The 15,572-nt window shown below is 39.6% G+C and overlaps 1 protein-coding gene across 1 annotated transcript in view; it reads right to left on the reverse strand.

Moving 5' to 3' along the window:
- Nucleotides 1–15,572, reverse strand: part of map2k2a (mitogen-activated protein kinase kinase 2a) — a 77,600-nt gene that overhangs the window by 46,974 nt on the left and 15,054 nt on the right. Inside the window, exons 2-3 of the mRNA XM_060846299.1 lie at nt 8,075–8,285; nt 6,518–6,664 (exon numbers count right to left, since the gene is read on the reverse strand). Of these exons, the coding sequence (XP_060702282.1) occupies nt 6,518–6,664; nt 8,075–8,285 (358 nt within the window). The remainder of the gene's footprint in view (nt 1–6,517; nt 6,665–8,074; nt 8,286–15,572) is intronic.

Genomic DNA, 15,572 nt, shown 5'->3' on the forward strand with positions numbered 1-15,572 from the left:
GCACAAATCTGAAGTGTGATGGAATATTTCCCACTTACCTGGGTGGGTGCAGCCCCAACACAAGAACATTGGATCCACAATCAGCTGATTGACAGGACTTAGAGGGTGATGACAGAGCAGTTTTTCCAACTGTATCCAGTGGGACCCCACAGGACAGTGGGGAATTTACACAGTTTGTGTAAATAAACCCTGCCACATTCAAGTCTAAGTTATCAGTAAGTTTGCAAATGATATAAAAATTGATGGGCTGGTAAATACTGAGGAAGACAGCCTGAGACTACAGAAAGATATAGGTGGGCTGGTCAAGTAGACTGATCAGTGACAGTTGAAATTCAATCTGGATAAATGAAGTGATGCAGTTGAGTAGGACGAAAAAGCAAGGGAATAGATGATGAGCAATAGGACCCCTGTGAAGCACTGAGAATCAAAAGTACCTTGGTAAGCATATACAGCTGTCCCTTAAGGTATCAGGACAGATGGATAAAGTGGTTACCAAGGCATATGGTATACTTCCATTTATTAGTCAAGGCAAAGAGTTTGAAAGCAGCTAAGTAATGGTGGAACTGTATAAAATGTTGGCTAAGTTACAGCTCTGGAATGCACATTATAGGAAGGATGTGATAACAGTGAAAAGAGTGCAGAGCAATCTATCAGGATGTTGCCTGAACTGGTGAGTTTTAGTTGTTATGAAGAGAGATTGGACAGATTGGGGCTGTTATCTGAGGAGCAGAGAAGATTGAGGGGGGGCATGACTGAGACGTATAAAATTATAGGGGCATTTATAGGGTACATAGGAAAGCACTTTCCCCTTGATGGAAGGATCAATGACTAGGGGCATACATTTAAGGAAGTGGCAGAAGGTTTAGAGGAAATGGAGAGAAAAAAAAATCTTTTTCACCTAGAGGCTGCTGGGAATCTTGAACGCACTGCATGTAAGGGTGGCAGAGGCAGAAACCTTCACAAGACTTTCATAGTTTTTTTTTAAGATCAGATTCCCTGCAGTGTGGAAACAAGTTCACACTGACCCTCCAAAGAGAAACCCACCCAGACCCATTTCCCTCTGGCTAATGCACCAAACACGCTGGGCCATTTTGCATGGCCAATTCACCAAACCTGCACATTTTTGGATTGTGGGAGGAAACTGGAGCACCCGGAGGAAACCCACGCAGACACGGGGAGAATGTGCAAACTCCACACAGACAGTCACCCGAGACTAGAATCGAACCTGGGACCCTGGTGCTGTGAGGCAACAGAACCAGCCACTGAGCCACTGTACCACTTTAGAGGTGCACTTGCAATGCCAAGGCATACAAGGCCGGGGGCCAAGTGTTGGAAATGGAATTATAATATTCAGTGGCTTTTAACTGGTATGTATGCGATGGGCTGAAGGGCCTCCTTCTTATCCCATAGATTCTACAACTATTACCCTAGGCAATTACTGTTGCAATTCATATAAAAATAATTGGAGAATTATCGTCTGGTAACTAGCTTTATTGGCTATTTTCCCTGCCCTCCAATGAATTAGAGTCATGTCAAGTTCCAATTAAAGTGGGGGAAAAAGTATGATAAATTTTGATTCTGAAGTACTAACAAACTGAAATACTGTCAGCTCCAGAAAGTGATGACTGGAATGCACCGCATGCATGGGGTCGCATTTTGTGCAAATGGCAAATCTGTTACCTTGTCCTGATATTATTCTTGGAGTGAATCAGTTACTTTGTATTTTACGCACCAGGAATTTGCTTGAATAATAAGCTGACAAGAATGTTCACATATGATGCTACATTTGTTTCATGCACTGCTCCATTATTCATCTTGGAAGTGAAGTATTTTTAAGTTTCAAACCTCAAGTTTCTCTTCTTGAACATCAGCACTTCACTGCAAATCAAGCTTTTGCAAAAAAAAAACAAATGAATCAGATTATATATTTGAGATCTATGGAGCAAAACATTGTTTTTGTGACAAAGTGCAAATGAAGCAAATAACATTGAAAATACTGATGCTGGTTAGATTGGATTTCCTACAGTGTGGAAACAGGCCCTTCGGCCCAACCATTCCACACCGACCCTACAAAGAGTAACCCACCCAGACCCATTACCCCTCTGACTGATGCACCTAACACTATGGGCAATTTAGCACGGACAATTCACCTGACCTGCAGAGTTTTGGACTGTGAGAGGAAACCAGAGCACCCGGAGGAAACCCACATAGACATAGGGATAATGTGTAAACTCCACACAGACAGTTGCCCGAGGCTGGAATTGAACCTGGGACCCTGAGGCAGCAGTGCTAACCACTGAGCCACCGTGCTGCCCCGTGGTCTTGTATTACAGACAATACTCAACAGAAATACAGAGCACGCTCCAGATATAATTACAGTACAACATACCAAACATTAACAGAGGTTTCACTTAACACAAGCTTCTCTAATGCAGACTGTTACTGCAATGTTACAAAGGTTACAATGTTACAAGCAGCCCTGTTGTACACACTAAGATGATTACACTCGCTAGGATAAAATAGATGTCAACCAGTGGCAATTTGGTCTGTCTGTTTCACTGTGAAACCATCTACAAATTTGATGCTTCACATTCTTATGGACATCTAGTCTGCAGCTTCCCAATACTGGAATGTTGGCAGAGTCTGGCATTAGTGTTGTTCCTTCCATATTTGTCCTTGTTTTCCTCTGCTTGATGAAAAGCAATGAGGGAGCACAGAAAAGCTCCACTAAAAATAAACTTGATTATACAGCTTTCTCCATCCCTCTTCTGGTGGGCAAATATCTACCCCCCCATACTGGAGATCAGATGCAGTACATGAAAAACTAGCTTGAATTTATACCCCCTCCCCTCCCCCAAACGTATGGCATGCGCTGCAGTAATCACCAGCATGGCCCTTGAGCAATATAGTGCAATGTTGCTTTGAACAGTCACTGCTGAGAATGTATTCTTATATATCAATTTTTACATGCCATCTTAGTTTTCCAAAATTGCAAATCAAAAGTCTGCGTAAAGAGGAAGGAAACCAAATGTAGAGACATGTTGTTTACCAAAAGTACTATACCAAATACTTACTGGATAATCATGTTATCCAGTACAACATTGCAAAACTCAAAACTTTTATTTGGTATTGAGCATTGCTCAGCATTTAAATATGTAGGTCTTAGGCACAATCTAGGTTCAGCATTTGTGTGCTGCACTTCAGAAGGGATTGCTTTCAGCTGACAAGTTCCATCTGCCCCCTCATGTGAATGCAAAGGTACATTTTGCAAAAACAAGGAGTTTCCTTATTGCGCTGACCACCATTTCTCTCCCAACAAATATCATTTTAAAAAGTGTTAATTAGTTATCTCATTTCTGTTTGTGGGTTCAAGATGTATGCAAATTTCTTGTGTTTCCTGATATCTCAATTGCTGTTCCACTTCAAAAGCATTTCACTGGCAAAGAAGCACTTTGCAAAATCATGATCTACAAACGCAAGTTTGTTCACTCTTAACATTGGACTTGTATTGTGGGAGAGGCCTAATAGTTGCCTCAGAAATCTGTCAGTATAAAAGGACATCAGGTGAACATCAATGCCATTTAAAAAGAAAATTGTTCTGAATGTGGCAAGTGTTTCCCTGTTTAACCGTGTAGAGCAGTAAAGGATGCAGGATACAGGTAGGCCCTGAATGACAGTGCAGGTAAATGCATCCTGCACTATGATACACCTCCAAGTTTGTGCTGAGTTAGATGGTATCATCACTAGTGTAATTAACCTTAGTGTCCTTATGGAGAGGTGGAAGTTGATAAGACTTGGTTGTACGGTCCTGATAATCAGCCCTGGACAACAAATCCAGGTGTGCATATATAAAAAAAACAGCACAGGATAACTCTTAAGAGAACCTGAGCAATTTTTAAACTATACTTGATCGTATGGATGACAGAGATGGAATGCAAAGATGGAGGAAGGAAGAGAAAGAAACATATGGATTTTGGATGGCATAAGACTGATGAACTAAAAAAGGTCTTTCCTTCTCCGGACTTTACATTTGAAGTTAGTGACTTCAGAACAGTATGCAGGAAAAACAAAATTAAACTAATTTATTCTGTATGGCTCCACAGACAAATACATGATATTGCTGGAGACAGACATGTGTCAAATCTTTTTATCTTTCACTCATTAGGATGAACACAAGAATGCCAATATTTCAAATAATCGCAATTTATTATGCGAGAAAAAAAAGGAGCAGAGAGTTGACTCTGATTGGCTGAGATTTTGCCAACTGGAAACATGGGGAGTTTTCAGTTTGTGAACCAAATGTTTCTCCTGCAGTACAATTAGTGTTTGTTTGAATGGTGATATTAATGTCTTTGATGGGTGCAAGATGTTTTGCAACATGTCCCACTTTTCAGCAATATTCAAGTTCTGCAAAATCTAGTGTCAGTAAATGCTTTATATATAAAATATACACATAAATGTTATATTCCAGTAGATGAGCTGCTTCTCTCAACTGTTACAGATCTGAATACTATCCCTTCAAAAACATATATTGACCCTTCACAATTTTAAGTGCAATCAAATTCAAGGAAGTCTCATGAAAGTTCGGTTGATCTCTAAGTTGGAAAGAAATCTTGCCAAATAACTTACATTATTTTAACTATAAAAAGGAGTTGCAGAAATCTTTGCATCCCTCCCCAACCTGAATAGCTCCTCCATTTCACATTGCCATTGACCTCAGCTCCCAATCCCTTCTTAAATATTCACCAGAGGGCAAGACAAACAGAATTCTTACAACAATAGCGAACAATGACTAAAATGAACCTAGTGCGGGTCAGTTTGACCAGAGACAACGCCTATGAGCACAGAGTTCCACATCCGCAAGTGACATCTGTAACTCTGGAAAACTGACTGACTTTCTGACCACCATCCACCTGGACTCAACCTTCTTCAGCTGCTTCATCAATGACCTTCCCTCCATTATAAGGAGGAAGTGGGGATGCTCACTGATGACTGCTCATTGTAGCACCATTTGTGACTCCTTAGATACTGGAGGCGGTCAATGTCCAAAGGCAGCAAAATTTGGACAAAATCCAGTTTTGGGGATTAATATGTAGTAGGTAACATTTGCGCCACACAAGTGCCGAGCAATGACCATCTCCAACAAGAGAGAATCTGATCATTGTTTCTTGACATTCAAAAGGCATTACCATATTGAACTGCCCAATATTAACATCACGGGGTTTACCATAGTCAATAACATGAAATGGACCAGCCATATAAATATGGTAGCTACAAGATCCGATCAGCAGCTAGGAATTGAACTCTTCTCCCAACATCCCAAAGCCTACCCACTATTTACAAGGCACATTTCAGGATGGAAGACTCTCCAATTGCTTGGATAGCTGCAGCTTCGACAACTTAAGCAACTTGATACTGTCCAGGTCAGAGCAGCCTGCTTGACTGCACATAACCAAAAATACTCACTCTCTCCACCACCACTCAGAGGAGTGTGTGCCATCTACAAAATGAAGTACAAAAATATACCAATGCTCCTTTGACAGCGCCTTCGAAACACATGAACGCTCACGTAGAGAACAAATGCAGCAAACACATGGGATCACCAGCCGCAAGTTCCCCTCTAAACCCTGACCATCCCAAGTTGGAAATATATTGTTGCTCCTTCAGTCTGTCTGTGTCAAAATGCTGGAACTCCCTAACAGAACATTGTGTCTTCCTATATCAAATGGACTGCAGTGGACAGTGGAGCAAGAAAGCAGTTCAACACCACTTTCAGCAGGGCAGTTAGAAATAGACAATAATTGTTGATCCAGCCTGTATGCCACATCCTATGAATGAATTCAAAAAAAACTTCTGCTTTTTTGTTTACTTTTACTGGCACATATCTGGAGTTGTAATTATCAAACATAGAAGAAAACCGTTAAGTGCTTACCAGTCAGCAATACTGTTAATGTAGAACAGCTAAGGAGCGTAATTATTGACAGCCACGTGATCACAACTGCCCAATGAGTTGCTGGAATGGCACATTTTAACTGGATTTTTATATATAAAGCATTAGCAGGCTAAGTTAGGGTGGGGGAAAAAACCTTTAGAAAGTAGGCTGTGTTTGATAAATTGTATTGGATGAATGCAGCTTCATTACCTTTGTGTTTGGAGGAAAATAGTTTTGTCCAAGAGAATTAGAATTGGTGAAAAAGGAGAAGAAAACCAGAAAAATAAAACTGTTACAGATTGAACAGTCACAATTTCTAGGTGATTTTTCATGCAAGAATTAGGCACACATTTTTTAAAAAAAATGCATACTTCACACTTAGATTCAGAGTGAAATTTTAAACAGAACTACAAAAACACTTTTCAAAAAAAATATACGAGCCAATTAGATACATTTTTCTCCAATCAGAAACCCCAAATGACACATGGCTGCAAAGGGTTTTTAACAGCTAAATCTGTAACATATACTGAATGATCCACGACCAGCACAGTACTGAGACCCATTAAAGAAAGTCATAATACGCACCATGTGTTCCATGCATATACTGATTTCCCCATCGCTGTAAAACGCTCCATAGAAGCCTACAATATATGGTGAATTACACTCATGTAATACTTGGAGTTCTCGGATGATTTGATTGCGTATAGCCGGCTTTATTTCTAAATGAATCAGCTGGAGAAAGAGGAGCAAAATCTTGGAGTTAGTCATCAACAAAGAATCTATTTGAACTTGCTACCTTAAACAAAAGGAAAACCTAGTTATGATGTCTTTCACTTTGAATTACGTAGGATTTTACACAACTCCAGCAAAAATGAAAAAATAGAACTACAATATATTCTAAGAATTCTATCAGTGCACCTAACAGACATCTACAATAATTCACTCAGGTGGGGTACAGAATTTCACATGTTGCCTTAAATCGGCTTCAGCATATAAATTAATGATGATGGAAAGTATGAATTAAACTACCTAGTTTTTAAACACAGATTTTACATAGAGACAGTATTCCTTTTATTTTTCCACACATGTTATGATACTAACTGGCCAAACAACCTTCATTTAGTTCAAAGTTAATTGAGTACGATAAGGCCTTTAAAAGTCCACTGACACAATTTTAGAAGCTTGTCATGCAGTTGCCTTTGAAGCTTACTTTTGCCAATTCTTTTAATATTCACATTTTCAACTAGAAAGGAGAGGGTAAAAACTCACTGTGCGACTGCGAGGGAATAAATTAAACTATGAAAATAGCTGCCAGCAGTAAAAGCCATTAAACTACCTCAAATCATTAAACACAGCATCTGTCCTAAGCCAGTTCCTCCAGTGATATCCATATTTCCCAATTAGCTGAAAAAGAGAAGCTTGCATTCTTGAAGCACTTTGTAGGACTACCCCAGACCCTCAATCAAGTACGTACTTCTGAGGTATAGTCACATTGCAATGTGGGAATTATGGTAGCCAATGTGCTTACAGCAAACTTTCACACACACGACTGACAATGACAAAGTAATTTGTTTATCTGATTTTTTTCAGGATAAACATTGCTCAGAGTACCAGGGATAATTATCTCTCTTCCCCTTTGCAATAGTATCATGGGATCTTTTATACCCACCTAAGAGGGCAGACAGCATATTGAATAAAAGCAAAATTCTGCAAATGCTGCAGATCTGAAATAAAATCTAAAAGTGCTAAACAGGGTTAATGTTTTGAATCCAATGGCACTTCTTCAGAACAAGTGACATCATTCTGGAATGACGATAATTTATCACAATCCTTAAACTGCTCAATGATTCTAGCTGTGAATTTTATGATTTATTATTAATTTGACTCCAATGTACCTGGCTTCTATATTACAAAATATGTAAGACAAATTAATTTCTGATTCTTGGATGCTACATGTCCACTTAAAGGCTAATTTTCTGAATTGATTTAGAATTTTCTTGGACTCTACACACAGTCAAAGCCAATTTGGACTTTCCAAGAAAAGCCAATTCCGAGGAGAAGCAAAGTTGCTAAATACTGGGGTATTTGCTACAACAAAAGGAACAGGTCCGCCAACTCCAACTTTGACCAAAATAAACTTACCTTTCTTGCCATAATAAGTCCTGATGGCTTATGACGCACTTTGGTAACAACACCACCGTTGCCAGCACCCAGCTCACATATTTTATCAAAATCGTCATCTTTCAGTTCCCCTACTTTGGCTTTCTGGGTAAGAAAGGCTTCAAGTCTCTTTTTCTGCTGTTCATCAAGCTCAAGTTCCTCCAACTTCTTTTGCAGGGCTTCTAGGTTAGCTCTAAAAACAAAAACAAACAAAAAAATACTCCTCAAAAGGTCTTGAGCAGAAACAAGGATCCTCTAAAATAAGCGATGGTGGACCTGTGCTCCACAAGCATACATTCCAACCTTATTCTGAACTTTGCCCCTTATCCTATTCATACTCTCCTGAATCAAGTCATGCTGCAGATAAGGTAGTTGGTTCTGCAGTATCGTGAACTTTATGACTTAATCTGGCCCAGGACCATTTGGTCTGTTCAGTCGTTTGCTTAATAGTGGGAAAAGCCTGTCACTTCTTTGACTAAGTTGAACCTCCAAAGTGGTCAGGAGCTGAAACTGATCCTTTCAGCCTCTTGCTCAGTCATAGACAGCGGTAGAAAAATATTAATTTATTTCAACCTTGAATTATTCAGAGACTTGAATATCACTGATTACTTAATTTGTAACTTGTACAATGCAGTTTGCAAAACCAATGTATTAAATTTAAATGCATTAAGAAATCCAGCATGCTTAAAAAAATGAAATACATAATATGATTAAAAATGAAATTCTATATACACATAGTGCTGAGGACCAAGAGCTGAGAAGTGGGATTAAACTGGATTGTTCTTTTTCAGTTGGCAGAAAGACGATGGGCCAAATGGTCTCCTTCATTCTGGTAAATTTTTATGATTTTATATGGCTTTTTATTCTTTCAATATCAACCCTCCATGACTCTAAAACTCCCAACTTACATAGAGACCACTCTTAATACGATATAACATGAAACCATGTTATCTCACCATTGCAGGCAGTGACAAGATACAGGAAATAACTCTTGCTCAATAGGGATAATGCACACAAACATGTTTTCCTCTTGAAAGAATTTTCTGGGTAAAGTGTTTTTACTCACTTTAAGATTTGAATTATGTAGTATTAATTTTAACAACTTTTTTAATCTTTTGCTTTTTTAAAAATCGTGCAAACATTTGTTTTACTTTTTTGATAAACATAATGGCAATTAGTATTTATAAAGTAAATAATTACTGACAAGGTTTTAAGAACCACAGTTCTACGGCTGTATTATGGTGATGATGAATGTATATTAACTTACAAGTGATGAAATGAAATAAGCAGCAAGGTCAAACCAGACTCGAACCTCACACCTTTAAGGCATTGTATGAGCTGAGAGGTCACTTTTGTTTTATAAAACTTCAGGTTATCTGGGAATGCGACTTGAAAGTAGTTCCGGGCTTTAAAATATTAATGAATCAAAACCTGCAATCTATTCTAAAAGATAGAAGACTTCACAGCAATCTACGTTTGTTCAATAAACCATATCAGTTGCATGACACTATAATCTTGCGTCTGATGATCCTGCCCCACTAGCTACCTGACGAAGCAGTGCTCCGAAAGCTAGTACTTCCAAATAAATCTGTTGGACTATAACCTGGTGTCGTGATTTTTAACTAAGTCATAAATACTGTGACATTAAAAATGCTAAAGAGAACATGATCTAAGATCTCTGTACTGGATCTGGTAACAACTTAGAGAAAAGGCCCAATGCCCAATCACACAAAATCTCAAAAGCATTTACAGCTAATGAAGGACTTGAAATAGTACTCGGTGTGATAATGCAGGAAGCAAGGCAGAAAAGCTGTGCCAAATAGCTCGCTCTCAAATTACAATATGATAATGACTAGATACTGTGGTGTTGGTCAAGGAAAAAACATTAGTCAGGATGTTGGGATAACTTCCCAGGTGTTCTTTGAAACAGCATCATCAGATCTTTTCCCTCCAGCTGAGGGCCTTTAGTTGATATTTTATTTAAAGGACACCACCCTGAGACAATTTTAGTCCTCCTCCTGTAATACACTGGAGCATACCTAGATTTGTGCACTCAGGTCCTGGAATTGGACTTGAATCATAGAATCCCTACAGTGTGGAAACAGGCCATTTGGTCCAACAAGTCCACACTGATGCCCCAAGAGTAACCCACCCACACCCATTCCCTACCCTATTACTCTGCATTTACCCCTGATTAATGTACCTAACGTACACAATCCTGAACACTATGGGCAATTTAGCATAGCCAATTCACCTTATCTGCACATCTTTGGATTGTGGGAGGAAACTCATGCAAATTCGGGGACAATGTGCGAACTCCACAGAGTTGCCGGAGGCTGGAACTGAACCTGGGTCCTAGTGCTGTGAGACAGTTGTGTTCACCACTTAGCTACCACGCCAGAATCTAGAATCTTCTTCAGAACAAATACTGCTACCAACTGAACTACAAAACAAAATATCAAATTATCAAACTAGTAGCTGGAAAAACATAGCTTGTGAACACATGAAAGAAATTATTCTGAACTGACATATTTGAAGTTCGATTTCAAAAAAAAGTGTGGAGATTTATTACTGAAGAACACCATCAGTCGAATTCGTGCCTTTGATTAAAGTAGATTTGCATGCACTCCATTGACCTCTTGTATTCCCCTTAAACTCAGAGCCCATTGGGGAGCTGTCATCCCAATCTGTTTGCTGTAATTGGATCTACCTTCGAGCAGGTTTAATCCAGCTCTAATTTCACTGTGGGCCTTAGATCAAAATTATCAGAAATTCGACACCAATTAGTAAGTGCATCCAAAGGCCAAAATGAACCTGTTGCAGGCATCGGACAAATTTACTGGCTTATTCTGTAATTCACTGCCCAAAAGGTCAACTGATGTCCATCGACCTCCTCATTCTGTTTATTCTTCCTAGAAAGATAAACATATTAATGAGAGATCCTTCACAAGACTTTTAGTACTTAGGTGACCTTTGCCTTGTGATAAATCTACTCAGAGATAATGGGCTAGATATTCAACTGTGCACTGTACAGAGTACCACAACCATCATCCATGAGAAAAATCTGACAAGTTCTGGCCTGTAAAGGTTGTAGGATTTAAACATCAGGTCTGGATGGGATCAGTTATCAGAGCATTAATCAGTGAATGGGATAAAAACAATGACTCCAGTGGTGCTGGAAGAGCAGAGCAGTTCAGGCAGCATCCAAGGAGCAGCAAAATCGACATTTCGGACAAAAGCCCTTCATCAGGAATAAAGGCAGTGAGCCCGACGCGTGGAGAGATAAGCTAGAGCTCCCCACCCCCACCCTCCTCTAGCTTCTCTCTCCACGCTTCAGACTCACTGCCTTTATTCCTGATGAAGGGCTTTTGCCCAAAACGTCGATTTCGCTGCACTTTGGATGCTGCCTGAACTGCTGTGCTCTTCCAGCACCACTGATCCATTAATCAGTGAATGAACTTTGCACTTTCATCCTTTTCAATGACTTTTCACTTTCATCCTGACATCTTTTTCAACTACCAAATGGGGTCTTTGATACAATGTGAAAGAAAGCAAAGCAATTAAGTTGCGTTCAAGTGCAGGAGCACTTGAAACCTTATTTTACAATTATTTAGAGCTGCTGCAAAAATAGACTACAACACAACAGGAAGCCAAGATGCTCATTTCAAAGAACCTCAGCAGGTCCAACAGCATCTGTGTTCAGAATTCAAAGGTAACTGTTCTGAAGAAGGGTCACTGGACCCGTAACATTAACTCTGATCCCTCCACAGATGCTGCCAGACCAGCAATTTCTGTTTTGCTTCTAATTTCCAGCATCTGCAGTTCTTTTAGTATTTTTGTTCATTTCAAAGTATTGGAATTTACCCATAATGCTACACTTTGTGTTAACTGGAAATTAATTACCGATCATGTTCGAAATGAACATTATGGATTGTCACCGAAAAAATGATTTGCTGACTTTTAAAAACCTCAAAGGCATTCTGAACTCTGAATAGATCATTCAATGAATTACTGTCTGAATCTCATGTCGTTTTTAAATTATCTGCTACCTGGCAATTGACAAGGATGGTAGAGTGAGCTGAATAGATAAAGCTTTAATGAAATGGTTTGCAAACAAAGTGTTCTTAAGGCTGCATTGGGATGAACACTGTTGGAGGGGTCCCAAAAAAGGAACCAGTATGATCTGGGAGATCGACTTCAAAAGCTGCACTTCTTGAGGCTGGGAAACAAGTCATCAATTAAGGCAGATTCATCTTTACTCGTTAGAGTACAGTTCTTCCTGTTCACAAGAGGAAGATCGGAATACAACAAAAACATTGAACAGCAGAGGCTGTACAATGGTTCTGTACCATCATTTTGTATATTTTGCACACTTTGGAGTAATCAGAGCAATTGGAGATAACAAGTTGGGTAAGTGATATAATTTTGAACAGTTTGAAAGGTAATTTCAAGAGCTATATAGTGGATATCAAGGGAGATCAGTGGCTGATTCACACTGATGTTGTAATTCAGAGGTCCATGTACAGAACTCACTGAAAACTAGCCCAAAAGTACAAAAGTGATAATGGCTAATGGAGCATTTGTTTTTATTTCAAAAATTAGATGACAATAGGGAGGCTGATCTTTTACAGATGTATAGAGCTGTAGTTATACACCACCAATTCTGTACTTCAGGCAGGATACACTGACTCATTTTGTTGGGGGGTACACTGCAGCACAGATTTGTTAAGATTGTACTGCACCTGAAAGGATTGAGAGACTATTGAATATATTAGGGGTATATTCTCTCAGTTAAAGGGTTTTCTAATTTGATTTAAGATGATTAAAAGGTTTCATAGGTTAAATGGAGAGAAGCCAATTTCTTTGATGTGGAAGTCCAGAACAAGGGGACATTATCCCAATTCTTAAACAATCTAGCTCTAATTTTATACTGGAAACTTCCTCACTGAGCAGATAGTGAAAATCTGGAACTTTTGATCTAAGAGAGAAACAACTGAAGCTGTGTCAATTTAAAGTTTCAAAAGTGGGATAGGCGCACCTTTGTTAGACAAGGTCATTAAAGGTTACAGTCCCAAGATGATCAGTACAAGGTCAGCACAGAGTCAAGACCATTTGTATGTTCCTACATTTGTGAGTATTATAGGGCTGGAGGAGGTTAAAAAGATGGGGGAAGCAGGAACATGCAGGGATTTAAATGCAAAGGCAAGAATTTTAAATTGGAGGCATAGGGTCAGGGAAGTCAGCTAGCCCAAATAACAGGTAAAACTGTGATGCAAGATAGGATACAACCAGCAGAGTTCTGGAAGAGCACAAGTTTACGGAGTGTGATTTCTGCTAAAATCTCAAACTGGGGCTTCTTTACTCACGAAATAGTGACTTTGGGGTGGCACAGTGGGTTAGCACTGCTGCCTCTCAGCATCAGGGACTTGGGTTTGATTCCCGCCTCAGAGCTTGCACATTCTGTGTGGGTTTCCTCTGGGTGCTCCTGTTTTCTCCCACAATCTAAAGATGTGCAGGTCAGGTGAATTGGTCATGCTAAACTGCCCATAGTGTTCGGTGCGTCAGTCAGGGGTACATATAAGGTAGGGGAATGGATCTGGGTGGGTTACTCTGCAGAGGGTAGGTTGGAGTTATTGGGTCAAAGGGCCTGTTTCCATTCTGTAGGGAATCTAATCTAATCTAATGCTTAGGTGTTTGTAGAAGGTCGGGTATGTTGACCTCTGGCAATAGAAATGAATGGAAACAAATCATTTGTGACAGAACTATCTGCCCGAATCTGAACTTGTCAAGTCTTTGGTATAGGGGTGTGCTGCTAATTTAAAAAGCAGTGGCAAGGGCGCAACAGTTGAGTCCAGATGAAAAAAGAACTTAAAAAGGTGTAAAATAAAGAGCAGTAACTATCGTGGGCCAGAGCCAAGTATTTGTCACTTTTGTGTCCTAACAGCAGAGATTAGGAGTACAAAGAACACGCTGGAGTGAAGGGCTATGACCCCAATAACCCTCAAAAACTCAACACCATTCAGAATAAAAAGAGACTAATTTGATCAGCATCCTCTCCACCAACCTAAACATTCATTCCCCTTATCACTGAAGCAGAGTAGCAGCAGTGTGTATGTATATAAAAGAGGATAACTTGCCAACCTCCTTTAACTGCAAGCAGAAGGCAGGCAAACCCCTCGAGTTAAGTAGTGGTCCGGATCTGGTTAGTAACCAGATGCAGGAGTGTGCAACTGCGAACCAGGCAGGTGAAACTTTCATCCTTTCCCATATCCAACAGGTATGAGGGTCTTGCTGAATCAGAAGGTAAAGTCCAAAGACGATAGGAGCATACTGACTAAAATACCACGGCATGAAGGCCATTCAAGTAAGATGGGATGTGGGAGAGTTTAAAACAAAAAGGATTTAGTAATGGTAAGTAACAGGATAGTCAAGATGATAAATAGTTTGCTACCACCACGCAGGGAATAGTTGTGTTACTTGCCTGATTTCATGTTTGAGTAGTTGTAGAAGAACTGAGCTGTATGTAGGAATACATAGCATAGGTATAACAAGAGATAAGAGATCTACTGAGAGACAGAGGGTTTAGAGTCTAAATTTGTAAGCAGAACCTCAAATGGTTCTAACTTCTGGAGTACAGGCAGTTCTCCTATAATGCTGTAGTTGCATTCCAGCAAAACCTGGCTTAATAGAAAATCACTTAATAGATATAAATGGGACCTAGAGGAAGAGTGGAGTTAGGGGCAGATCAGTTTAAATAAAAACACTCATGATCACTCAAAAATCACAGTCAAAGAAAATATACCTCTGTCTGAATGAGGGTTAAATCATTTTATTAATAAAAAGAAAAGAGTAATTTTAACATTACATTGAAAAAAAATGTTTTTAATGGAGGGACATCACCACCACCTTCAGGTGTAATTGTGGTTGCAAAAGTGGATGGTTGTTGTCGATTGTCTTCTGATGGTTTCTTAGGGGTTGGTTTAAAAAAAAAGACATGCAGGTTTTGCTGCTTTGCCCTTTTTCTTCTGTTCAGAGTGCCAGATGATATCTTACTGAACAAACTACGACCCTGCTGCATTCTGCATTGTAATTGTTGCCCTCCAAAGAGTTGTAACTCCCTTTCAATTTCCCTCGGGATAGAAGACAAAAGAGAAGTGAAAAGCTCTCGTGCTGCTGCACCCTGGACTTCATCGTTTTCATCTTTAGTTTCCGCTTTCCCCTCAGCAACAAGCTGTTGTAGATCAGCTATAGAGAGGTCTTCAAAGCCAACCTGCTTTGCAAAGGCAGCATAATGCTCTAGTTTTTGGGAGCTCCTGATTGTTCAAACCCTTTAAAATCTTGAAAAAAATTCAGGAGAAGCTGTCACCAAACTGTATGCAGGCAGTCCTTACTGACATAACCCCAGGCCTCCACACTAATGTCAATAGCATTCTTGATGTTAAAGCTCTTCCAAAATTTACTATTTCCAGTTCTCTGGGCT

The sequence above is a fragment of the Hemiscyllium ocellatum genome, chromosome 28 (assembly GCF_020745735.1).
Source record: "Hemiscyllium ocellatum isolate sHemOce1 chromosome 28, sHemOce1.pat.X.cur, whole genome shotgun sequence".
In the NCBI taxonomy this organism is placed as follows: Eukaryota; Metazoa; Chordata; class Chondrichthyes; order Orectolobiformes; family Hemiscylliidae; genus Hemiscyllium; species Hemiscyllium ocellatum.